At 35.5% G+C, this 23,282-nt stretch overlaps 6 protein-coding genes across 10 annotated transcripts in view; 3 read left to right on the top strand and 3 right to left on the bottom strand.

Moving 5' to 3' along the window:
- The window catches only part of LOC120767463 (dedicator of cytokinesis protein 7), a 66,632-nt gene extending 57,569 nt beyond the window's left edge, over positions 1 to 9,063 (top strand). The window contains exons 1-16 of one of the 5 annotated variants that reach the window (XM_040093546.1): positions 726 to 861; positions 988 to 1,075; positions 1,587 to 1,765; positions 1,827 to 2,854; positions 2,921 to 3,108; positions 3,171 to 3,970; positions 4,025 to 4,280; positions 4,367 to 4,577; positions 4,639 to 5,225; positions 5,285 to 5,391; positions 5,468 to 6,557; positions 6,630 to 7,493; positions 7,555 to 7,735; positions 7,811 to 8,360; positions 8,506 to 8,544; positions 8,775 to 9,063. In XM_040093546.1, the coding sequence (XP_039949480.1) occupies positions 821 to 861; positions 988 to 1,075; positions 1,587 to 1,765; positions 1,827 to 2,854; positions 2,921 to 3,108; positions 3,171 to 3,970; positions 4,025 to 4,280; positions 4,367 to 4,577; positions 4,639 to 5,225; positions 5,285 to 5,391; positions 5,468 to 6,557; positions 6,630 to 7,493; positions 7,555 to 7,735; positions 7,811 to 8,360; positions 8,506 to 8,544; positions 8,775 to 8,796 (6,231 nt within the window). In that variant the 5' untranslated portion in view covers positions 726 to 820 and the 3' untranslated portion in view covers positions 8,797 to 9,063. Of the gene's footprint in view, positions 1 to 725; positions 862 to 987; positions 1,076 to 1,586; positions 1,766 to 1,826; positions 2,855 to 2,920; positions 3,109 to 3,170; positions 3,971 to 4,024; positions 4,281 to 4,366; positions 4,578 to 4,638; positions 5,226 to 5,284; positions 5,392 to 5,467; positions 6,558 to 6,629; positions 7,494 to 7,554; positions 7,736 to 7,810; positions 8,361 to 8,505 lie in introns of those variants that run through there. The other 4 variants (XM_040093549.1, XM_040093550.1, XM_040093547.1 and 1 more) reach the window with 4 other exon arrangements.
- Positions 9,064 to 10,260: 1,197 nt separating this feature from the next.
- Positions 10,261 to 13,954, bottom strand: LOC120767317 (ATR-interacting protein mus304). Its single transcript, XM_040093250.1, has 4 exons — positions 12,719 to 13,954; positions 11,048 to 12,659; positions 10,797 to 10,976; positions 10,261 to 10,724 (listed from the first exon to the last, which is right to left on the bottom strand). The coding sequence occupies exons 1-4, from the start codon at positions 13,478 to 13,480 to the stop codon at positions 10,477 to 10,479; spliced, it is 2,802 nt and encodes a 933-aa protein (XP_039949184.1). The 5' UTR covers positions 13,481 to 13,954; the 3' UTR covers positions 10,261 to 10,476.
- Positions 13,927 to 15,177, top strand: LOC120767318 (DNA-directed RNA polymerases I and III subunit RPAC1). The gene is made up of 2 exons (XM_040093251.1): positions 13,927 to 14,151; positions 14,213 to 15,177. The coding sequence occupies exons 1-2, from the start codon at positions 14,015 to 14,017 to the stop codon at positions 15,069 to 15,071; spliced, it is 996 nt and encodes a 331-aa protein (XP_039949185.1). The 5' UTR covers positions 13,927 to 14,014; the 3' UTR covers positions 15,072 to 15,177.
- Positions 15,178 to 15,283: 106 nt separating this feature from the next.
- LOC120767320 lies at positions 15,284 to 16,244 on the top strand. Its single transcript, XM_040093254.1, has 3 exons — positions 15,284 to 15,430; positions 15,504 to 15,583; positions 15,649 to 16,244. Exons 1-3 carry the CDS (start codon positions 15,421 to 15,423, stop codon positions 16,033 to 16,035), a joined length of 477 nt encoding a protein of 158 aa, XP_039949188.1. The 5' UTR covers positions 15,284 to 15,420; the 3' UTR covers positions 16,036 to 16,244.
- LOC120767319 (eukaryotic translation initiation factor 3 subunit I) lies at positions 16,245 to 17,730 on the bottom strand. Its single transcript, XM_040093253.1, has 3 exons — positions 17,639 to 17,730; positions 16,961 to 17,450; positions 16,245 to 16,898 (listed from the first exon to the last, which is right to left on the bottom strand). Exons 1-3 carry the CDS (start codon positions 17,639 to 17,641, stop codon positions 16,411 to 16,413), a joined length of 981 nt encoding a protein of 326 aa, XP_039949187.1. The 5' UTR covers positions 17,642 to 17,730; the 3' UTR covers positions 16,245 to 16,410.
- Positions 17,731 to 17,919: 189 nt separating this feature from the next.
- Positions 17,920 to 19,105, bottom strand: LOC120768114 (protein SCO1 homolog, mitochondrial). Its single transcript, XM_040094661.1, has 3 exons — positions 18,568 to 19,105; positions 18,297 to 18,505; positions 17,920 to 18,232 (listed from the first exon to the last, which is right to left on the bottom strand). The coding sequence occupies exons 1-3, from the start codon at positions 19,001 to 19,003 to the stop codon at positions 18,080 to 18,082; spliced, it is 798 nt and encodes a 265-aa protein (XP_039950595.1). The 5' UTR covers positions 19,004 to 19,105; the 3' UTR covers positions 17,920 to 18,079.
- Positions 19,106 to 23,282: the final 4,177 nt, after the last annotated feature.

Raw genomic sequence — 23,282 nt, 5'->3', positions numbered from 1 at the left:
ATGTATGTATGTATACGTAGAAAAATATGCTTACTGAGTTGCCTAACGAGAATTCAGATATTGATGGGATAGGGGAATTATTGACCTGATTTTATCCATTTTGACTAAATGACTAATGTATGTACATATGTATGTAAGTATGTATGTATGTAATATAAAAATTTTCGAACCGCGGTTGACTTAATATTATAATGTTTATGGTTTATTTATTTATGAAGTTTTTGGTAGTTTTCAACATAACCGTTATCTGGAGTATCGGATGATTTCAGGAGTTGCTGAAAATATTTGATATCGGTCAAATCAAGTATTTTTAATGATCGTTGAAATTTTTCATATAAACATTCTTTTCAACAAATTAAAACTTTTGAAACCGACAAAAGCTCGCTTAGAGCACTTTTCAAATGACAGATGATAATACGCTTCGAAAGTTCAAACATGACGCACGCATACAACCACCAAATTAATGTAAACAAAACGTCATCGATATACCCGAATTCGCCTCAGAAAAAGTAAACAAACACCAACACCAACAAACATTGTTTGTAAACAAACGCAACAGTTTGCAACAGCTGTTTAAAAGTAAATAAATGGTTTATTTACATCAAGCAGCTGTTTGTCACTTTTGACAGTTTTGAAAAATAAACAAAAATGTCAACTGTCAAAAGTGACAGTTGGGCGAAGTAGCCAGCGGCCATTTTTATTTTCACTTGTACACAGTGGAAAAATCGACCGATTGGCAAAGTGCATAAATATGAAGTTTTAGTAACAAAATAAACAGAAATTTTTATGAATCTTATTAAAAGTTAATATAGTTTACAAAATGTCTGGTTCACAGCGTTCTTTTGCGCAGAAATTAACGAAGTAAGTGCTTTTTCACGCAGCCGGAAATTAACCGGCTCAGCTCAGTACATGAGCACGACTATGTGTGGGTTTCCATTTACTTTCCCCAAAACTAAAAATTTTCACTTTTACTAACTGTATACGCAGGCACAATTCGTCCGAGGTGCGGAAAAATGTCGTTGTTAATCATTTGCAAACAAAGGCAGTGGACTCCGGCTCAATGTGTTCATCAACGGTGAGTTTCTATGAATAGTAAGTTTTGGAGGTGGGAGGAGGGGTGATGTAAGCTGCTTGAAAATTGGGTGGGGCTTATGTGTGGTTACACAAATGCAGGTCGCTCACCCCATGTAATAAAACCGTATCCTACAAAATAGTTTTATGTGTAAAACTGAGAATTTATGTATGTACATAAATAAATGATCAGCATGACAAGAAGAATCGAATTAGCCATGTCCATATGTACATATATAAGAGAACTAGTCACTCAGTTTTTGAGAAATCAATCTAAAATTCTACATACGATATTTTCTTTTTAAGAATCTGCTCATTTGTAGGAACTTGCATCGGATCACTATAGCATATAGCTGCCGTACAAACTGAACGATCAAAATTACTGCTACTGCAACAAAATTATTGCTACTGGGCAACCAAAATAATATTAAGACTGAAGTCTTTTTAATCTGTTTAGATTCCTCTTAATTAATTTTCAGACCACAAATATTTACAAAATTTCATTTCTAACTCAGCTTTCGCTTACGGAACCCGTTGAGCCGTTGGATTATGAAGAATTTCTCACACAACACATGAACATATTGAATAGGGACCCACTGAAGCATATACTTGATTTTCCACCTACTGATGTGGCTGTTAAAATCATTCCGCGTAAGATACGCACCATCGAACATGTTGTGCCAAAGGAAAATATGTAAGTAGTTTTCACATAAGCTTGCATGTACAGTAAAATAAAGAGTAAATATTTTTCTCAGCGCCGAACTACCACTGTATGTGCAGGAATGCGTGAATTGTTATACACGTCCATGGAAAGTAGTCGAATACGCACAGCGTCACTACTCCAGTTCCTGTTGTTCACGCGAGCGCATCGACCGTGGCACCATCAGTCCATCTGCCTATCAGCAAGAGTTTGAGATCGACAAAGAATTCACCTCTTTCGATGAGAACCTAACAGACAAAAGCGATAGTTGCACACCCAGTTCACGACAATCAATCGCCAGTTTGTCGTCAGTTAGTTCATGCACAGATACATTGACGCCGCGCGGCTCTTGGGCTAGTTTTGATTTGCGACGTTCAGTAAATGATCCACTAATACCAAATTTATTAGATGATGTGCCACCGGAACAAATTGATCAAACGAATGAGTCTCGTCGACAAGAAGATCGACAGGAAGCACTCTTTTCACTTTATCCTGAAGCTGATCCAGAGGATGTTATCGAACGACGTTTACCAGCTGAAATACCCATGGAACATTTGGGTCATCGCATACTGGTGAAATGTTTGCAGTTACGACTGGAATTAGAAGTGGAACCAATTTTCGCCACAATGGCAATCTACGATGCGAAAGAGCGTAAAAAGATATCTGAAAATTTCTACTTTGATATGAATTCAGATAATTTGAAACGTATGCTCAGCACACATGTGCGTTGCGCAGACGCAAGTACACAAAGTCGTGCAGGCATTTTTGAGATAACATATCCGAGTAGCGACATATTTCTAGTCATACGTTTGGAAAAAGTATTACAGGGTGATATCAAAGATTCAGTGGAACCGTATTTAAAAGACGACAAAGATAAATATCGCGAGAAAGCCAAATCGAATGCTGCTGATTTCTGTGAGCGTTTGGGTAAATATCGTATGCCATTCGCATGGACTGGTATTTACTTGAATAGCATATTTAATGGTGAGAATGTGGAAAATAAAGATGCTGTTGCTGCTAATGCAGAGAAAGACACCACAATTGGTGGTAATTTAACGTCAGCCGTGAGCTCTAACAGTTTAGGTGAGTTATTTAAATTGAAAAAAAAAAATTATTTGTATTTTATAATTATTTCCAAAAAAAATTTAGATCGCAAAGCATCCACTAGTAGTTTTGATCAACTACGCCGTAAAGCGAACGATATGAGCGGCACATTAACGCGCCGGGGTTCGCTAGAACGCAAAGAGAAGCGGCGATCCTGGTCACTGGATGACTTCGCAAATGTCATTGAAACTTTCCGACCCATAACGATCACAGTATCTAGTTTCTTCAAACAAGTAGGTGTTAAAATAAAATCTCTTGTATATATAATTTATTTATGCTTTACTTTATTCAACAGGAATCGGATAAAATGAAGGACGAAGACCTCTACAAATTTTTAGCCGAGTTGAAACGTCCCAGTAATGCAATGAAAAAATATAAATGCATACCCGGTTCAATAAAACTGGAAATTTTACCTTGTCCCGAAGAGGTGAAAAACGCTTTAACACCCGAATTAGCCAAAGTCGATCCTTATCCCGAAGATAAAACGCGTCCAATCAAGGAAATATTGGAATTTCCTTCCACCGCTATCTATAATCCACATTACACATACCGCAATTTGCTCTTCGTCTCACCAAAAGAGTTGAATTTCTCCTCACGCGCCGGTTCGGCACGCAACATCGCTGTACGCGTACAATTGATGGCCGGTGAAACACAAATGGATGCAGTAAATGCCATTTATGGCAAATCTTCATGTCCAGAATATGCCAGCGAAGCCTTCACTGCGGTCAACTATCATAACAAATGTCCAACATTCTATGATGAAATCAAATTTGCACTACCAGCGAATATTAAACAAAATCATCATCTCTTCTTTACGCTCTACCATGTTTCGTGTCAAAAGAAACCGCAAGAGGTGCAACCCTCTGTTGAAACGCCCGTTGGTTACACGTGGCTGCCTCTGCTGCAGGATGGCAAATTGAAAGTGGGCGAATTTCAATTGCCTGTCATGGTGGAAACACCACCAGAGAATTATTCATTCATACCACCGAATGTACACTTACCCGGCACTAAATGGCTGGATAACCATCGTCCCGTCTTTACGATAACAGTGGATGCTGTTACGGCAGTACACACATTGGATCCACACTTGGACGGGTAATAAACATAAATATAAATTTATATCGAATTTAATTCACATTTTCATTATAGTTTCTTTCTCACATGCGATTATTTGGATTCACGCAAAATACCGCCACGCATTGGTGAGGGCAATATGGAGAATGAAATGAAAAAAGCACTGCTGGAGATTGCTAGTGCTGAGCGTGAACCATTGGTGAAGAATCTGCATTTGGTTTTGGATAAATTAATAGAGCTTTTAGTGACGGCCTATAAAATTGGCGGTCAACCAATTTCACTAGGTTCGACCGTCTTCGAAATGCTTTGTATGGTGTCGGCAAATCTCTCGGTAGGTATTTTCACATGCCTTGAATACTTATATTAATTTCTGAATGTACCGTTATCCCACAATTTCTAATCTAAACAAACCTCTAGATACTAAACGATGACTTGGTGGTGGATCAGTATGGCCGTCAGGCTTTACTCTCCACCTACGTACAGTTCCAATGCCGCATACCACATCCATTTGGTGGCAAGCGACGCATAACTTACAGTCGCAGTAATGCCGAAGAGATATCGGCTAATGCCGCCGAAACATACAGTCTCTACGAAAATGTATCCATTGGACGCAGTTTGGATCGCAAAGGTATATAATATATATAAATTTTTTCTACTAAAATATAATAATACGAAATTTTTATATTTAGAGCACACGCTAGAATTGTCGCCCACATTTAGTAGTCGCGATGGTCAAATCCGCTTGCTACATGAAGAATTGGCATTACATTGGGTCGTGGCCAGCGGCAAAGCAACCGAACTGGCAATGTCCAATTCGTGGTTTCTCTTCGAATTGATTGTCAAATCCATGATTGAGCATTTAGATTACAGCAGCGCTTTGACTGCACCACGCAAACAACGTTTCCCGCACCAATTTACCGATGACATTTCGACACTTGTGCATTTGGTAACCACTAAAGTGGTGGGCTATCACAGTGAGGAACCGAAGTTGGCGCAATCGCTAAATGCCAGCTTGGGTTTCTTCATATTCGATCTGTTTAGCATAATGGATCGCGGTTTTGTGTTTGGTCTCATCAAAACTTATTATAAAGTCTTGATATCGAAGAATGCCTCCATACCGGACTTAATGAATTACAAAATCGACTTTTTACGCATAGTATGCAGTCATGAGCACTTTGTGGCATTGAATTTGCCTTTCGGCACGCCCTACACCACTGTATCAGCGCCCTGCAGTCCAACGCCGAGCACCACGTCGAGCAATAGTCAAACTTCTTATGTGAGTTTAACTCATTTAGTTATTAGAAAATTGTAATTTTTCATTTTATATCTTTCCAGAGTTCCATGGAGCGCGCTTTGCACGCGGATTTGAGCGCCGATTTTCGTCAACAACATTTTCTTGTCGGTTTGGTTTTGAGCGATTTGGCGACAGTTCTTGAAGTGCCGTATGTAGCGACTCAATTAAAACTGCCAAATAATAATAAACACTGAACTAATTTCATTAATCTTTCTTAATTACAGCAATCCCCAGCTGCACGGTAAAGCCATACGTTGCATACGCAATCTGATGACGTCACACGATTTAGATCCACGCTACAGTGAAGTGGAGGCGCGTGCACGTGTAGCTTCGCTATATTTGCCCCTACTGGGCGTCGTCATGGATGTTATACCACAACTACACGCATATCTCACTGATACAAACGATCGTCTGCAAAGCATGGGTTTATTGGAGGACTATCAGGGTCCCCACCAAAGTCTTTCCACATCCACAATTAACACCGATTTCAATTACGCTAACTCTGGCAATCGCACCTATAACTATCTCAATGAGCAGATAAAAAATAAATCTCAGTTGAGTAGCGAAAACACACGACATTTGCTCGCTTGTTGCATCTGGGTTCTGAAGAATCTGGAACGTAGCGTCTTATATCGCTGGTTGCTCGGTCTCAATCCGCATCGGGTGCATCAAATGCTGCAGTTATTAAACACCTGTATACCTTGCTTCGAGTATAAAGGTCAAAAGCGTTTGCCATCACTCAAACGTAATACGCAGAGTTTTCGTAAACCGACCGACCTTAAGGAAAAACTGGAGGAATGCATACGTGGCACGAATTCGGCGCGTTATGATCTCATCAACAGACGTAAAGATCGCAATTCGACGGAGAAATTTCGTTGGCGCAAAGATCAGATGCCATATCGCTCGCAATTCTATGACAACGCCACCAAAGCGGACCCCGAACTCGAACTGAATCATTTTATCGAAGGCTCACTGGCCACCGAGATCGCATTGATTATTTTGGATGCTTTGGAAATCATTGTACAAGTTGCCACCAACTCGGAAATGCACCACAATCTCTTGGGTACAGTGTTGAAAGTGATGCTCCATGCGTTGTCGCGTAATCAAAGCACATTATCGCTACAAAATCTGTTCGCCTCTCAACGTTCATTGATTTTCAAATTCCCCAATTTACTGTTCGACGAAGAGACGGACATCTGTGCAGATCTATGTTTCTTACTATTGAAGCATTGCGGGTCATTGCTGCCGGCTATACGCTCACAGGCTTCGGCATCACTGTACTTGCTCATGCGGCAGAACTTCGAGATCGGAAATGTAAGTATAATTGATATAAGTTAAATAATTGTAGCAATAATATATAAAACATTCAAACTCACTTCTACTTAGAACTTTGCCCGCGTTAAAATGCAAGTGACTATGTCGCTCAGCTCGCTGGTCGGTACTAGCCCTGCATTCAGCGAGCAATCTTTACGTCGCGCGCTGAAAACTGTACTCGTCTACGCCGAATCCGATCAGGATCTACAAGAAACTTCGTTTCCCGAACAAGTTCAAGATCTTCTCTTCAATTTGCACATGATACTTTCCGATACCGTTAAAATGAAAGAGTACCAAGAGGATCCTGAAATGCTGCTCGATCTCATGCATCGCATTGCCAAAGGTTATCAAAACAATCCAGACTTACGGCTCACCTGGTTGGAGAATATGGCGAAGAAACATCGTGAGCGCGCCAATCACACCGAAGCAGCCATGTGCTATGTACATTCGGCGGCGCTGGTTGCTGAATATCTCAGTATGTTGGAGTCGCAAACGCACTTACCCGTTGGCGCCGTTAGCTTTCAACGTGTCACACCAAATGCGCTCATGGAGTCAGCCGTTTCAGATGATGTACTAAGTCCTGGCGAAGATGGCATTTGTTTGGGCAATCATTTTACCGAAAGTGGACTGAAAGTGTTGCTGGAAGAAGCATCGAATTCATTCCAAATCGCTGGCATGTACGAGGCCATGAATGAGGTGTATAAAATTTTAACACCCATTTGTGAGGCGAATCGAGATTTTCAGAAATTGGGCAAAATTCATGGTAAACTTCAAGAGGCCTTCAATCGCATCGCACAACTGCAGGGAAAACGTGTATTTGGCACGTACTTCCGTGTGGGGTTCTATGGCACGAAATTCGGTGATTTGGATCAGCAAGAATTCATTTACAAGGAACCAACGCTAACTAAATTACCAGAAATATTTAGTCGCTTGCAGGTGAGTTTTGGCGCTAACAATAAACAAGAAATTCGTTATACAAATTTCATGCGCTTTTCAGAATTTTTATGCCGATCGTTTTGGCCCTGACTCAGTCCACATAATCAAAGACTCTAATTCTGTGGACATTAATTCATTGGATCCCGAAAAGGCTTACATACAGATAACCTACGTGGAACCGTACTTCGAAACTTATGAGCTGCGTCATCGTGAAACCTACTTCGAGCGTAATTTCAATATAAGTGAGTGCAAACAAGTTTGAATTTTTCTAACCTCAAACGAATATACTGAATATTATTTCTTTGCTTAAACCATAGAACGTTTTATATTCGCCACGCCATTTACCAAATCCGGCAAAGCCCATGGCGACCTACACGAGCAGTGCAAACGTAAAACCATACTAACCACAGCCAATCACTTTCCCTACGTAAAGACACGGATACAAGTGATCGCGCGACAACAAATCATACTGGAACCAATTGAAGTGGCTATAGAGGACATACACAAGAAGACTGCTGAACTTGCAGCAGCTACCAATCAAGAACCGGCCGATCCGAAAATATTACAAATGGTTTTGCAAGGTTGCATCGGCACCACAGTCAATCAGGGACCTATGGAAATGGCTACAGTTTTTCTCGCGAATCTTTCTGATGGCGTAACGGTACCAACCAAACATCAAAATAAGCTGAGACTTTGTTTCCGTGAATTCTCCAAACGTTGTGCCGACGCATTGAAGAAGAATCGTAATTTAATATCGAGCGATCAAAAGGACTATCAGCGAGAATTGGAACGAAATCATGAGCGTTTTGTGGAGCGTTTAACACCATTGATAACGCTAACGGCCGCACAGGCGCAGGGAGTTGTGAAGTAAGAACTACTTTTTATTTTATTGTTTATATTGATATGTTTCCCTACCCCGCATAACTCCTTGACACAATTTAAAAGTATACTGTAGTCCACACGTCCATTTGTTTATAGCTCTACATGTGTGTTTTTTTGTTTTTATTTGTAGAGCCAATGCTAACATCTATAAAAGTACACCCTTAAAATGGTAATGTCACCAATTAGTTGGATATGGTGAAGTATATTATGAGCACATACATATATACATATATATATATGTAATTAGTACATATGTATATTACTACATTTTATACCGAATTCTAATTTTTAGGTGATAATAATGTATTTTATACCTTTCCTACCGACCCTCTTACATGTCTGTACTTATGGATTTTCTGTGGACCCTATTGTTATTGTAATACTCGAATATGTTTTTAGTGTTGCGGATTATTTTAAGTAATACCGTTTTTACTAAATATATAAACCGCATCTTTATGAATTAAGTATTAGTACAATAGTATTAAGTTTTGATTTTGAACTGAGTTTTTTCGAATTTAACACATAAATATGTGAATCAGCTGTACTTGAGACTTAATGGTTTGAATTAATTTGAAGGCACTTTAACCGTCATTCTAATGACGTTCACTTTCATCTTTGGTTTCAAATTTAAAGAGTTGATACTTTCATAAGTTCTTTTTTATAACATTTGTTAACATTTTATTTTTAATCAACATTTTTTTTTATAATTTTTTTATATTTTTCTAAATATTATTATAAATAATTTTTTAATTTATTTTATTTTTCACATCATTCTTGTTTTTTTATTTTATTATTATTATTTTTTCCATATTTTTTTGTTTAAAATTTTTTTAATACTTTTTATATTTTTTGACTTTTATGCTTAATTTTTTTTTAAATAGCCACCAAATATTCTTTGCACTATAACCAAAAATTGATTCCAAAAAATTTCATAATTCATTAATTTAAAATTTTTCTGCATATTTTCATTATCTATTATTCGTAAGCATATTTGTAGTAATTTCAATGCAATTTATACACATCACTTGAAAGTACTAAATTTATAAAAGAAAATATAATAATAATATTTAGCACATAATAGCTTTTTTATAGTGTTACTCAATAAATGGTTTGTACTTTTATATCGAAAGATTAAGAATGTGCGACACTATAATACATAACACAATGTGTAGGCTTAATTGAGCAAATTTTGTTCACATAATTTATGCGTTTTACTGATTTAATTCGAAAATAAATGTTTGTAAAATTAATTAATATCGATTTTTGTTTAAACATATTTTATGATCCACCAAAATCATAGAAGAATCAAATAAATTTAATTATTACTGCACATGCATAATGTGGCAACCAACCTAACTTCCAAACTGCCTTACCGACACATCATAAAAACATGTGTTGTTGTTATGCATTTCTGGGCGCCTGGTATTTGCAAAAATTTAGGCACACAATTAGCGCGTTCCAGAACATGTAAGGAGGAAAATAAAAAAAATAAGTTGGATGCAATCAAAGTTATCTTCTGAAAATACCCGGCGAACAGAAATACACAGCAAGTATTAACAACTTGCTATAAATTACTCTCCCTCAAACAGGGTTGTCACTACCACGACAACAGCCATATTGAAAATCGGCAAAATAGTCCGACAGGTGGCAAGGTGGCGAATTTGTTGCTCCGCGTGTAGTGCGAGCAAAACAAATGAAATAAACATGAGGCAAAAGGACGAAAAGAATTGTGCATAAAAACATTTGTTGTTGCTATGCATTTCTGGGCGCCTAGTACATCAGGGAAAAAATTAAGCAACGGCAAAAATTGGAAAATTCGTTACTACCCAAATGAGTACTTTTAAAACGAGAAGACCTCAAACAAGAAATATTGAACCATCTGACGTATATTTAGAGTATTTTTACATTTATTGTCTTCTTTTTCCATAACACACATTAAAAAACAATTCAACAATAGTCACAAAGGATCGTATATGCAAATTATGCAACAAGAAAAATAATTGTAGGTTTAACAGCACGCACTAAGAAAATTTAGTGTCTTCCACCCTATTTCATTTTTATAGGAATCATAATAATCTTACAACACTACTTCAAGATATAATCACTCAAAATTGAAGGCATAACCCTTGAGACCTTCGAAGAATTTTGTTTCATCACCAGCATAGTGCATAATATTCATTTTTTCTACAGCTAGTGCGATATTCACAGAAGTGTCGGGATTTCGTGACCTGCTATCATTGGTTAGCGAATGCCATTCATTTAGATCGTTAAGGACATTGACGGGATTGCCCTCCTCATTCAACTGCTTTGGCATAATGTGGAAAGCACGCAACTTTTTAAGAAAATTATCTGAAAAAAAGAGAAAAACGTAGTGTGAAAAATATATATAATAATTTTAATATCGTTAAAATTTGAGCATACTTTGTGCACTGCTAAATTTTAAGCGTTCGGCATTTTCCGACCACCATTCACAGATCAGCCAAAGGTAATGCTTTGTGGTCTCTTCGGCATAACGAAAAAGATGCGTCGAATAGTTATCACAAAAAATTGTGTGCAATAATTGTACGGATAACTGGGAAATCTCTGCCACACGCCGAGTTTCTAAAAGAGACAAAACAAATCAATTAACAGAATAAGCTTCACACATATTAAACACTTTCATCAGAACTTACCAATTTTGCGACCTGTGCACCGCCATTGTCGCAGTAGTTGAAATAGCAGCGTTACAACGCTTAAGCACAGCTTTGTGTAGCACTCACAGCGAGCTGCAATATTACTATTCGTTGATTTCTTGGACCTACTCTCCATATTAGAAGTCGAATTAGCCGTCGCACCCATTTCACTGTTATTTACAGAAATTTCACTGGAAATGCTTTTGCATGTAATGCTTTTACAACTTTGAACTTTCCTTTCCTCTACCTGTTGCTCCGACTCATCGTCTTCCTCGTCATCGTCATCGTCATAGGAGGGCAATAATTTGTGTATGAAATCGGGCGGCTTTATAAAACAATAGTGAGCGAAACGCACATGATTTTCACAAATAACGGTTAATAGCTGCATATGTGACACACTCAATATGTCATTTAGTGGAAATGCAATCTCCAACAGACCCGCATATACCTGCAGTATACAGGAATCGTTCGAGAATCGATATAGCGAACGCATGCGATCGCTGTAAAAAGTGCTCTCATCGCTGTTTACGCAAATTCCTTCTAAAGCCTTTGGTAGACGCGTCAACTCCAGGACGCAATAAGATAACTCACAAAATATCCATGCACTCGGCCTCACAAATATCAGCTGTTTTAGTAAACCTCCAACCAGCAATTCTATGTGTTCGCTATCGCCTGTGCGCACTTGTCGCAATAGCACACGCAAGAGAACGGCAAAGGCCTCGAGTACGCCGAAGTGCGAGCAAATCTCACGTGAGTAGCCTAACTTTGCGATGGCATGACATGCTACCTGCAGCAATGCATAGTCGCTGTGATGTTGCGCCAGTAGTTTGTGTGCAAAATTTGGCGCTCGCCCACACATTACGCTTAAAGCTGAAATATAACGACGCAAGCTAATTGCCCGCTCATCGTCGCATAATTGCTGTTCTGCGTGTAAATTGCGGTTAGGGCTTGTGTAGTCATCATTACGCAAATCATATTCATGATAGGGATGCACATTGCAGTACTTAGGAAACTCTAAGCCATGCACATATGTCCAAAACTCGGGTAGCGCATTGCAAGCGGACGCGATAGCACGTTCATTGAAATCAGCTGCTTCCGTCGAAGTCCACGACCCTTTCTGTCGTTGCAGCTGTAATTGTGCCAGTAACGTTTGCGCATTGTCCAACTCTAATTGAAATGGTGTATACTGACGTTTCCCTGTGGCACGCTCTTGTGTGCGTTCGAAGGCATTTGCATTGAATTCCGTAAGATGCGAGTTGTTGGTGTCACCTAATCCTATGGGTAATGAAAAACCACGTAGACGATACAGGATGCGCTCATTTTGTTTATTTGATGGTTGCTCCACATCTTCTTCCATAGGCACATCGCCTGCAATGGCATTGCGTATACTCATTTCTAAACGTTGCGTCTCATCGGCGTGGCGCATCTTCAGCACTGAGTATTCCACTTTGCGCAACTTTAATTCCGACTCCTTCGCCTCCACACGTTTTGTCAACTCAGCAATTTTGGTTTTGCACTCGGTTTTCGCAGCTTCGGTACTCATAAGTTTTTCCATTTTCAATGTTTGCAATTGTTGCTTCATGTGACGCAGCTCATCGCGTAGCAATGAAGACTACAATAGAAATAAAAATGTAATTTCCTTCCAAAAACCAAAATAGTTTTTTAGCTTACCTCTCCATCCTTGCTTTCGATTTTGGCCTTCGATTCACTGAGATCTTTTGTGAGTTTAGCATTTTCTGCTTTTAAGGCATCCATACGATCCATCAACATTTTTACTTGACGCTCCGTCGCAACTTGACGTCTTGCCGCTGCTTGCTGACCATCTGATGTTTGAGCTGTATTTACTTGTGAAGCTTGTGGAGTTGTAATAGTCATACCATTTCTACCATTTACTATCGCCATTGGTTTTTTAAATACATTCTCTGTCTCAAAATGTTGCACTCGAGCTATTTCTTTTTCTTTTTTGCCATTTCCAGCTACGTCTAAAAGCTCCGCAAAATCATCATCATCAGCGAACAATTCGGAAAAATTGTTCTTTTCTATCTTTGGAGGCGCACTAACCGTGGCCTTGAGGCCAACATTTACTGATGTAAGCCGTTGTGTGCTCGTGGTGGCATGTATATGTGGTGCGAATTCACTGAAAGTAATATCACTGTCAGTAATATTTGTTTCCGATGTTTTAATAGCCACTTGAGATTCGGCTACTTGAGTGGCCAATAGTATAACATCATCGTCGTCATCGTCCCATAAATTATTGTTGTTCGCATTATTGCGAGCAGGACTTTTCACATGTACCTCACCAGCATTTGAACGTATGTGATTTGGCCAAGACTGACTGGGACCTAAAGGACGTCCTTTGTTTATGCTTACATCCAATTTCGGCTTCTTTGTGCTACGCCCAAACTCCTTGAATGGCTGGAATCGCTTTGCCATAGTGATGATCAAAATGCAAAAAAGGAAACACTTTATTAAACACGTAAACTCTTTTCACATAACTTTTATAGTTATGCATATAAAATATCTTTTAAATGCGCCAGATTGAAAATAAGTTTGACTTTTTATACATCCCGGCAAAAATAACAATAGTGAAGAGGATCTCAGAGTGATGCCATATATTTGTATTTGTATTTGTTTGCTAAAGAATACTTTTAGTTTATTCTTTTAAATTAACACTTTGTGGAATCAAATTTTTTAATTTTTCAGCATATAATAGATAATAGGTATATGTATTAATAAGTTTTATTTAAAAATACACTTATTTTGACGAAAAATATTAATGGCGGGACACTTTATTCAGTTAGGTCGCTATTTTTCCCCTTTCTTTTGTTGACATTTAGCGTCTTCAAAACGAAGTTAAGATCAAAACAAAAACTTTTTCCCACGTGCCTGCACTACAATCTTCATAAAAAGTGGATATTTAAAGAAATTTAAATCATTTTATATTAACCAGATAATTCGAGTTTAAAGATGTCTACTAATATTCAACGTCCACGATTGTATATGGATGAGCACAAGTTAAAACAGGATCCGCATGATTACGGACTCGCTGACGAGCCCTTCAATTTAGAAACGTTTAAGAAAAAATTTCAAATCGTTGTTGTAAAGTAAATATATCGAGTTGTTTTCTAGTATACTCCCGGAATTTATAATTAAATATTATTACAGATATGATGGGAATGAAATGGAATTTGATATGATCGGAGTTCATCCAGGTATAGCAAATGCTTTCCGTCGTCTAATGCTTAGTGAAGTACCCAGTATGGCTATTGAAAAAGTGTACATATACAATAATACATCTATAATGCAGGATGAAGTATTAGCCCATCGTCTTGGTCTTATACCACTTCGTGCAGATCCTCGTCGTTTTCTATATAAGACAGAGGAAAGTGGTGATCAAGGAAATGAACACGATACTTTAGAATTCGAATTAAAAGTAAAGTGTACAAGACGTAAAGATGTAAAAGATTCTTCAAATTTCGACACAATCTATAAAAACCACAAGGTCTATTCCGGTCAAATAAAATGGCTACCAAAAGGGAAACAATCGCAAATTTTCAGTGAAACAGATGTGGGTTGCATACACGACGATATACTCATAAATCAACTACGTCCTGGTCATGAACTAGACCTGCGCTTATTAGCTGTCAAAGGCATTGGAAAAGATCATGCAAAGTTTTCACCTGTAGCCACGGCGTTCTACAGATTGTTACCTGAAATCAAGTTAAACCGTAGAATAGAAGGCAAAGAAGCATTTCTTTTACAGAAGTGCTTTTCCCCCGGTGTAATTGGCATTGATGAAAATGACTGTGCATATGTTAAAGATGCTCGTTATGATACTTGTAGCCGCAACGTGTATAGATACCCTCAGTTGGAAAACGCAGTAACAATGTCTCGAGTTCGCGATCACTACATTTTTAACGTTGAATCAGTTGGAGCTCTTAAACCTGACGTGATTTTCATTGAAGCAGTAAAAGTATTGAAAGAGAAATGCCGGAAGTTTTTGGAGGAAATTGAAGCGGCGTAGAGGACAAATAACTATATTTCTTACTTACCTAATCGAAAAATAATAAACATATTATTTGTTTTTAAAATATATCGTGAAATAAAATTAAATTTCCAAATAAAATTAATATTTAAGCTGTATGTGTTTACCTCGCTGTCAAATCTATTGAAATAGTAAACAGTGTAGCCCTGCATACATATGTCATAATTTGTTTTGACATTAGAGTCAGCGTATATAAACAAATGTCATTAATTTTATATATTCTTCATCCAAGAAAAAAATGAACGCGAAAATTATAGTCTGCTAAATTTTTACATAAAAAGTTTTATAAAAATACAATTTCGACGGAACCCCTCCCGGCAAAATAAAAATGTCTAACGGTAGAATTTATAGTTTCGAAAGTCTTAAATTCAGCTAATATGGAAAATGTATATATTTACCTGTCTATTGCAGATAAGAAATTAATGTCCACAGCAGAGTCACCATCTGTACCAGCCTCCATTAATGACGCAGCATTTAGTAATTTCAATAATGTAACTAATTTACTTATGAAAATATAGTTTGTGTATATACCTGAAACATGTGTGTGTATTTACAGCGGCCGCCACCACCCTCATATGAAGAGAGCCAACGAATGTACGCGTCTGCTTCAAATCATGGAGCACCAAATCAATTTCCCGCTCCATTTATGCAAACTTCTAATTATAACGCTACATCTAATTATATGCAAAGCTATACCACATCAGCACCACCGCCACAATACTATCAACACCATTATGTTACTGCTACTGCACCACCGACATTCAACAATGTGAAGGAACCGCATGTGCTGTCTTTAGCGCCAGGTGCCAAAATACGCACAACTGCAGCTGGGGCTGTGAGCATACCTCCTCCGCCGCCCGGCTGTGCTCCAACTGCGGCACAGTATGCAGCGATGCAGGGCCAACCTGTTGTGTTAAAAAAAACAAAGCGTTCGTTTTTCTAAGGAATAACTGATGATGAAAACAAGCGTTAAATAGACATTGTGGAGAGAGGATTAATCAGTGGGCATCTCTATATTTTGCGCGAGTGTATATATGTGACAAGCGCATTTAGCATTTCAATAAAACCATTGCTTTAATATGCTTATTGATTATAAATGTTAAAAATAAATACATTAGTATGTATTGGCATAATCGCGAGTAAAAAAAACAATTTTTGCTTTTCTTCTTGTTCTTACATATCTTTTGAGGTTTGTTTTATTAGCAAACATTATATTTGCGTACCAGTTTCGATTTCACATAAATACAGTTACAAAAAGGTTATCAGAGGTGACTAAAATGTAAACTATTTCAATAAGCACATATATACATGAATGTATCTACTCAAAGATATTTTCAAAATATGTACTATCAAACGTTTGCACACGCACAAAACCATCCTCACCACCTGAAGCATAACTTTTGCCATCCGGATGGAAGGCCAAACTGTTAATGGGGCCGAAATGACCCTTAAGACGAGCGAACTCCTCCTCATAAATTAAGTGGAAGAAACGTGAATCAAATTTACCAGCTTTAGTAGATGTTGTTGTCACCTCCATAGCATCTTGGCCTCCACCCAATACTACATGGTCCATAATCGGACTAATTGAAGCTGAATTCACAGGTCTTTCAGTTTTATAGGTCTTGAGACACATTAGAGATTCGGAATCGAATAGTTTTGCTGATGTGTCCTTGGAAGCAGTGACAAACATTGTGCCGTCTTTGTTCATTTGCATATCGTTTATACCAGCGGTGTGATCATTTACAGAATTAATCTCACGACCTCCTTTGCGAATGTCCCAAATGGAAATTTGTCCATTATCGTGCCCTAGAAAAACAGAAAATATTACATGCAAAGCTAAAAATCGGTTTTTATTTGAAAAAATTTACCAGTAATGATGGTTTCATCTAGAGGCCCCCAGAGCATAGAAGTAATTTTCGAAGGTAACATTGGTATACGCAAAATTGGATTCTGTTCTGCAATGCTGGAATCTGCCGTACGCACATCGATTATGAATAATTCACAATTTTGACCCATAGCCTTATCTGTAGAGTATGCCGCTTGATTGCCGGAATAACTAAAATTACATGTGCGCACAGAAGATTTGGCAGGGATCGAAGCAATCACAGTACCGTGTTCAACATCCCAAATCTTTGTTGTCATATCACCGGCACCCGATATAAGTTTTGATGTTGTCCAATCAACGTCCAAACACCAAACCGCGCCCTGGTGGCCATCGTACGTACCCAGACGTTCACCGTTCAGCGAATACCACACATTAGGCTTTTGATCCTTTGAGCATGAAAACAGCAAGTCACCCTCACGATTAAACTTGATTTGCGTTATAGAACGCTCATGTCCTTGCAGCATTAAAGGGCGCTGTAATAAATATACATTATAAATTGATTCGTTATAAAGTGGGAATCGATGAGCAACCAAATGTTTTAGGTTAGGTGTAACGAGTAAGCAATTTCACAAAACCTTAATAATTTTGTGTTATTGATTGTATTTTAAAAAACTGTTGATTGCACGAAACGACTTTGCCACAAAATTGATCAAATATTTACCATTTTGCACTGTTTTTTATATGTTTTCACAAAAAGTAATTTATTTTAATGCTGTGGACAGCGCTTGAAATGTCAAAAAGAAGCTTCGTGTGCAGCAGCAGTGCTGACAACATAAAAATTTCATTGAAATGTCATTTCAACAGAAAGATGCCACACTTTTGCTTTACAAAGAATTTATAACAAATTGCGAATTAGGCTTGCAAATTTCGACAAGTATTCAACCGGTTAACTTTTATTGGTTATATTTAAACACATATAAATAAACATATAAACGCTTTCCATCATTTAGGTAAAAATAAGTTTACTTATGTACATATATTCACTTTTGAAAATTTATTGCGCTATTTATGCGCATTTAAAAATAAAAATGCAAACTAATTCAAATATTTTCAATTAATAATACAAGCCAGAAGGAAAGTCTTACTATAATTGCTTATGATCTTAACCAAACCAAGATTTTTTGTTCAAATTATTCCATTTGGCGATGTTTACTAATATCGAGCTTATACATTGATCCTTATCGCGATTTTGACCATAATAGTCCACAAACTCGCCATCAGGATTGACTAGGTACATGATGATAGTGTGATCCACCTGAGGAAAAAATTATTACTTGAATAATTGATGTATATATGTTATATCATATTAAAAATCATACAATATAATCGTTGTCGACGTCGCGGGGACCAGCGCTAAAGTAAACACGGAATGCTTTGCAAACCTTGCGAATTTCATCAACAGTACCGGTAAGACCTAGTAACTTTGGAGAAAATTCTTTCACATATTTGCCAACAATTTCTTTGGTGTCACGTTCCGGATCAACAGTAATAAAAATCGGTTGAATATCTGGAGTTTGTGGTGACTTTTCTACAGTTATAAATTCACTAATTAAAATCAATACAAAAAGACATTATCACGAAATTTCTTACCTATTGCATCAACCACCGCTGACATTTTTTCCAATTCATCTGGGCATATATCCGGACAATGTGTAAATCCAAAATAAATCAACAGCCACTTTCCTAGAAAGTCTTCCGACTTGCGTACCTTACCCTCCGAATCAGTAAGTTCCCAGGAGCCACCAATCGCCGCTTTACCTAATTGCCTTTTTCGTTCGCGCATTATTGCCTCCTCTTTTTCCTTCTTTACATACAACATAAAACCTAGACCGATTGCACCGGCCCCACCAATAAAAGCTAAGCTCTTCCACGAAATCGGACCCTTGCCTTTGGTAGGATCTGTGGCAGCAAAACGTCGCTGTATATGATTGACCGGTGAGTTTGTCAACCTCAATGGACAAGCATGTGCTCGATAAAGTAGTTTTTTACTACAGTTGTTCACCAAACGATATATATTTCGCGACATTATTTGTTTTAATGTGGATTTTTATTGACAAATATTAGATTACTAAACTTAAAAGAATGTATTTTAACCAGCTGTGCGGCTTTTTACGTAAAACAAATGTGCAAAACCAGAAGAAGCACGAATGAGTAAAATCAGCTGATTGTAATTAAAGCAGTGCCAGCCCAAAAAAATATGTAACGGACATTTATTTAAAACTTTGTAAATGTGTAAGTTACGAGTTAATTTATGCCTATCTGACCAGAACGAAAGAGAAAGTAAAATAATTGGATTATTGGATGAATAGAATTTTTTTCTTTTGCAATAATTTTTTTATGTCCCAAGCAAATAAACCTACAACTTTAAAATAATCATATTCTAATTCCAAATTTTCTGCTCTACAAAAAAGATGTTTTTTTTTTATATTTATATATTTATTATAGGCAGTTAATGTTTTGCATAAAATGTTATGTAATGGTACACCATGTCGTATAATCAACATAGAATATATGTATGTATAACTTACTTTCATCAATATATCAGTATATATAAAGTATAAGTAAGAGCGCGTATAACTTTTTCTCGATTTTGTTTTTATGAAAAAATCATTAAGACCTTTTTGTAGAATAAAAATGTTGTATTAAATATCCCTTTTTGCTAAATTTTTGATTCACTTGCTTAATTCAATATATCAAAAAAATCCACTTTATATGTACATATATATGTAGCATGTACATACATATGAAAATTTTAAGTTAAAAATCTTTACATTGAATCCTTTTTAAGGGCAAAATTTTGATTCACTTGCTTAATGCAGTATGTACATACACACATACATACTATGTACATATGTATGTATGTATGTATATCAGAAAATTCCACGTTATAAAATTGGAGATCTTTACATTGAATCCTTTTTTAAGGCAAAAACTGAATTGATTGCAAAAAAAGTCAACTTAGAAATTAATAAATACCCTAATATATATACTACAGACTACTAAGTCCATTTCGAATTTATGACGAAGTGACCCGACCCAAGAAAGTGATCAAATATTTGGATGACTAACACTGTTTGTATTTACAATCAACGCAAATAGTATATCATATTGAAAGCAAGGTGAAGTGATAGTGAAATTCTTAAATCACAATTAATGGATTGAATAAAACACATTTTTGTTTTTGTTTTTTAATCTTAAATCAATTATACTTAATATAATTTTCAATTTGTTTTTTGTTCTTTACAATTTAAAAATTCTCATAATTTATAATATATATATCATATAATTATATATATGCATATTTATATATGTGTGTATGTATATGTAAGTAAGTGTGTGTCATTATTTGTATGTAGTATATATAATTATGAAAGTATGTTTTATAATATACATACATATATGTACATATCATATGTATGTAAGTATATTTAATCATAAAATGAGTATAACATTTACATATATGAAGTTATGCATGAATCCAGAGCGTCGCCGAGTACATTTAAATAAAACACAAATTGATTTATAAACTAAAATAGACAGTGTTATACGTTTAAAATATAAAGCAAGTAAGAAGTTTGTTTTACTTTGCGTTTCCCTTCTTTTCCTAACACGTTTTGTTTTTAAGTAATTTGGTTTTCATAATTTATTGAAGAACTTTCGCTTTTAGTTGTCGTTAAACTAGCGCCATATATGTAATTAGTACGCTAATTAGTTGAATTATATCATTCAATATTCCGTGATATCTTCTTTAGATTATGCATTTATTTCCTTTTTTTTGTTTTTTTGTTTTTAATTTCAATCTTAATTGAACTACTACTTTTTATATAATTATGTATGTATATGTTTTTGTTTTTGTTTTTATCCATGCATGTGTTAATGTATGTTTATATTACTATTTATAATAATGAGAGCGTTATTTCATCATACAATATTATTTTTTATTGTAAATTGTTTATATCTACTTAATATACATATGTGTGTGCATGAGTGTGTCTTTCTTATAGCTTTACACCATTGCATTTGTAACTCCATTTATATATTTTTATTTATTAATTTTTTTCCCCATTTTATTTCGTTCTTATTTAAAACTTTAAATATAGAGTTAATATTGCAAACCATTCATATTTCATTTTACTTTCTTCTCCTCTTCTTCGTCAATTATTATTATTGTTTATTTAATGCATATTATATATGAGTTTCATTATATAAGTATATCAATAGTTTTCACTTATAAAACATTTCAAAACTAAACAACATATATCTTTTAATTTTTATCATTATTTTTTTTTTTTAATGTAAGTATGTAAATACTTGTGTTTGTCGTAACATCTCGTCTTATCGAGTAAACGGCAAATAAAAGTGTCCAGTTTAGGTTGTCTGTATGTTTATTTGTAAATTGCTCATAACTATAAGGCAGAGACGGTCGAAAATTGTTGTGCCTAATTTATGGGAATCATGTAAGGGATAAACAAATATATATTATCAGTTTATTAAAACTAAGCATATATATATTTTTTCGCTTCCAAAACTGCATAGTTATAGTACGCATATTTCTATATAAATATGATAAAAACCAATGTCGCTTTTGCACTTCAAATGAGAGCAAATGAAATAAACTGTATGTCAAATTTTTTAGTGTTGCTATTATTTCGACCGCTACTGTAATCTGGTGTACTTATGTAATTGCCTCTATTTTCCATCATACATACATACATATGTACATTACAATATGTATACCATCCACCACATTGGTAAAGCTTTTTGCTTAAAAAAAAACTAAATTAAAATATAAAAAAAACTAAAATAATAAAAAAAATATTAAAAAATAAAATTTGAAAAAAATATAAAAAATACATATATAAAAAAAATAAAAATAAAATAAAATATATATAAATAAAAAATTTAAAAAGATTCCAAAAAATTATAAAGTGTTTAAAAAGATCAAAAAAAAAATTAAAAATATTTTAACAAGATTCAAAAAAATTAAAAAATATTCAAATACTTTCAAATGTGTGTACATCGAGGGATAGTAAGAGTTGAGGATACGCGATCCTACTTAAAAGCGATTCTTCTTTTCACCTTACCACAAGCATGTTATGAACATTAGGCTCCTTCGTCATGAATCTATTATGTAAAACTCTCTTAATTAAAATACATATAAATGATAATTTAAAAATGATGCATCTACGAGCTACGTACTTATGCACAAATTTGCACAGTACGCTTTAGAAAAAGATATTAAAAATAAAATAAAAAAAAGTCAATTTGATGTTCCAAATTTCCATTCAGCAAATTGTGTACCCGATCTTTACAAGACAATACACTCGGCAATTTTTTGAGACGTTAGAATAATAAGATAACAAATACTTTTTATCCGGTTTTAGCAACTACACACCACAAATTAACAAAAGCCAGTTCTACGTTACCGGTATTGACCTGGATTTTATACGGTGAAGGGCTGGTATTTCGCGGACTGAACCCTGTTTGGTGCGGAAAGTAAAAAGTCAATTTTAGCATTTGTTATATATTCATGCCATGTTTGGCAATATTTCCAGAATATACGAGCGAGTATTGTTGTATGACGCTTGCTAATATATTATGAATGCCTTGAATCAGTATTTTGAAATATATACATATACTACATAAACTTCATATTAATATCCCTTTGAAACGCCAGCGTTTCTATTGGAATTTTTCATAAAATTTTTACAATAAAAAAACAAGTGAAAATAAAATAATAAGAAAGAAGCTTTTTTGAGGGTGAGGTTTTGAAAATAAATTGTAACAATGCCTTTTTTTAACTTAAATAAAAGAAAATTTCATATTCGTATGCGCTTCGCTAATATTTTGGTTTACTATGTTTTATATAACTACAAATATTTGCTTTGTTCGCGGTCTCTTAATATTATTGAGTTGTTTGGCATACACATCTGTAATTTTATTTAATTTTTTGAAAACTTATTTATTTCATTCCATTACGCATACGTGTTCAGATATTTTTTTGTTCGAAGCTTAGTTTTAATTCTTTTAAATTTGTGCAAAAGTTATTACTTTTAATCTTATTCCCCTTCGTACAAATATATTTACTGTTTCTATTTTTTATTACTTTTAGTTATGTGATATACAATGGAGAGATAATTAGAGCGAAAATAATGCATATGGAAGTTTTATAATTTTTAGCTTTTTCATTTCGAGAGAATTTTAAGGAAATCGAATTATGGTTATTGAAATATTGTAATAATAGCAGTCATTTAAAGCTGAAAGGAATTATTTGATTAAAGAATGCCAGTTGAAACTGAAAGGTA

Source organism: Bactrocera tryoni, chromosome 2, assembly GCF_016617805.1.
Source record: "Bactrocera tryoni isolate S06 chromosome 2, CSIRO_BtryS06_freeze2, whole genome shotgun sequence".
Classification (NCBI taxonomy): Eukaryota; Metazoa; Arthropoda; class Insecta; order Diptera; family Tephritidae; genus Bactrocera; species Bactrocera tryoni.
Note: the sequence above shows the minus strand (reverse complement) of the source record. Positions and strands in the feature narration are given on the sequence as shown.

Excerpts from the sequence above, each read along its gene's own strand:
- LOC120767317 (XM_040093250.1), bottom strand. The coding sequence starts at position 13,480 with ATGGCAAAGCGATTCCAGCCATTCAAGGAGTTTGGGCGTAGCACAAAG. Across the intron at positions 10,977-11,047 it reads GTGCACAGGTCGCAAAATTG|AAACTCGGCGTGTGGCAGAG; the intron begins GTAAGTTCTGAT and ends TGTCTCTTTTAG. Across the intron at positions 10,725-10,796 it reads AAAATTTAGCAGTGCACAAA|ATAATTTTCTTAAAAAGTTG; the intron begins GTATGCTCAAAT and ends TCTTTTTTTCAG.
- LOC120767320 (XM_040093254.1), top strand. Across the intron at positions 15,584-15,648 it reads CATTTAGTAATTTCAATAAT|CGGCCGCCACCACCCTCATA; the intron begins GTAACTAATTTA and ends GTGTATTTACAG.
- LOC120767319 (XM_040093253.1), bottom strand. Across the intron at positions 16,899-16,960 it reads AGATGAAACCATCATTACTG|GGCACGATAATGGACAAATT; the intron begins GTAAATTTTTTC and ends CTGTTTTTCTAG.
- LOC120767318 (XM_040093251.1), top strand. The coding sequence starts at position 14,015 with ATGTCTACTAATATTCAACGTCCACGATTGTATATGGATGAGCACAAG. Across the intron at positions 14,152-14,212 it reads TTTCAAATCGTTGTTGTAAA|ATATGATGGGAATGAAATGG; the intron begins GTAAATATATCG and ends ATATTATTACAG.
- LOC120768114 (XM_040094661.1), bottom strand. The coding sequence starts at position 19,003 with ATGTCGCGAAATATATATCGTTTGGTGAACAACTGTAGTAAAAAACTA. Across the intron at positions 18,506-18,567 it reads AGCGGTGGTTGATGCAATAG|AAAAGTCACCACAAACTCCA; the intron begins GTAAGAAATTTC and ends TTATAACTGTAG. Across the intron at positions 18,233-18,296 it reads ACGTCGACAACGATTATATT|GTGGATCACACTATCATCAT; the intron begins GTATGATTTTTA and ends TTTTTTCCTCAG.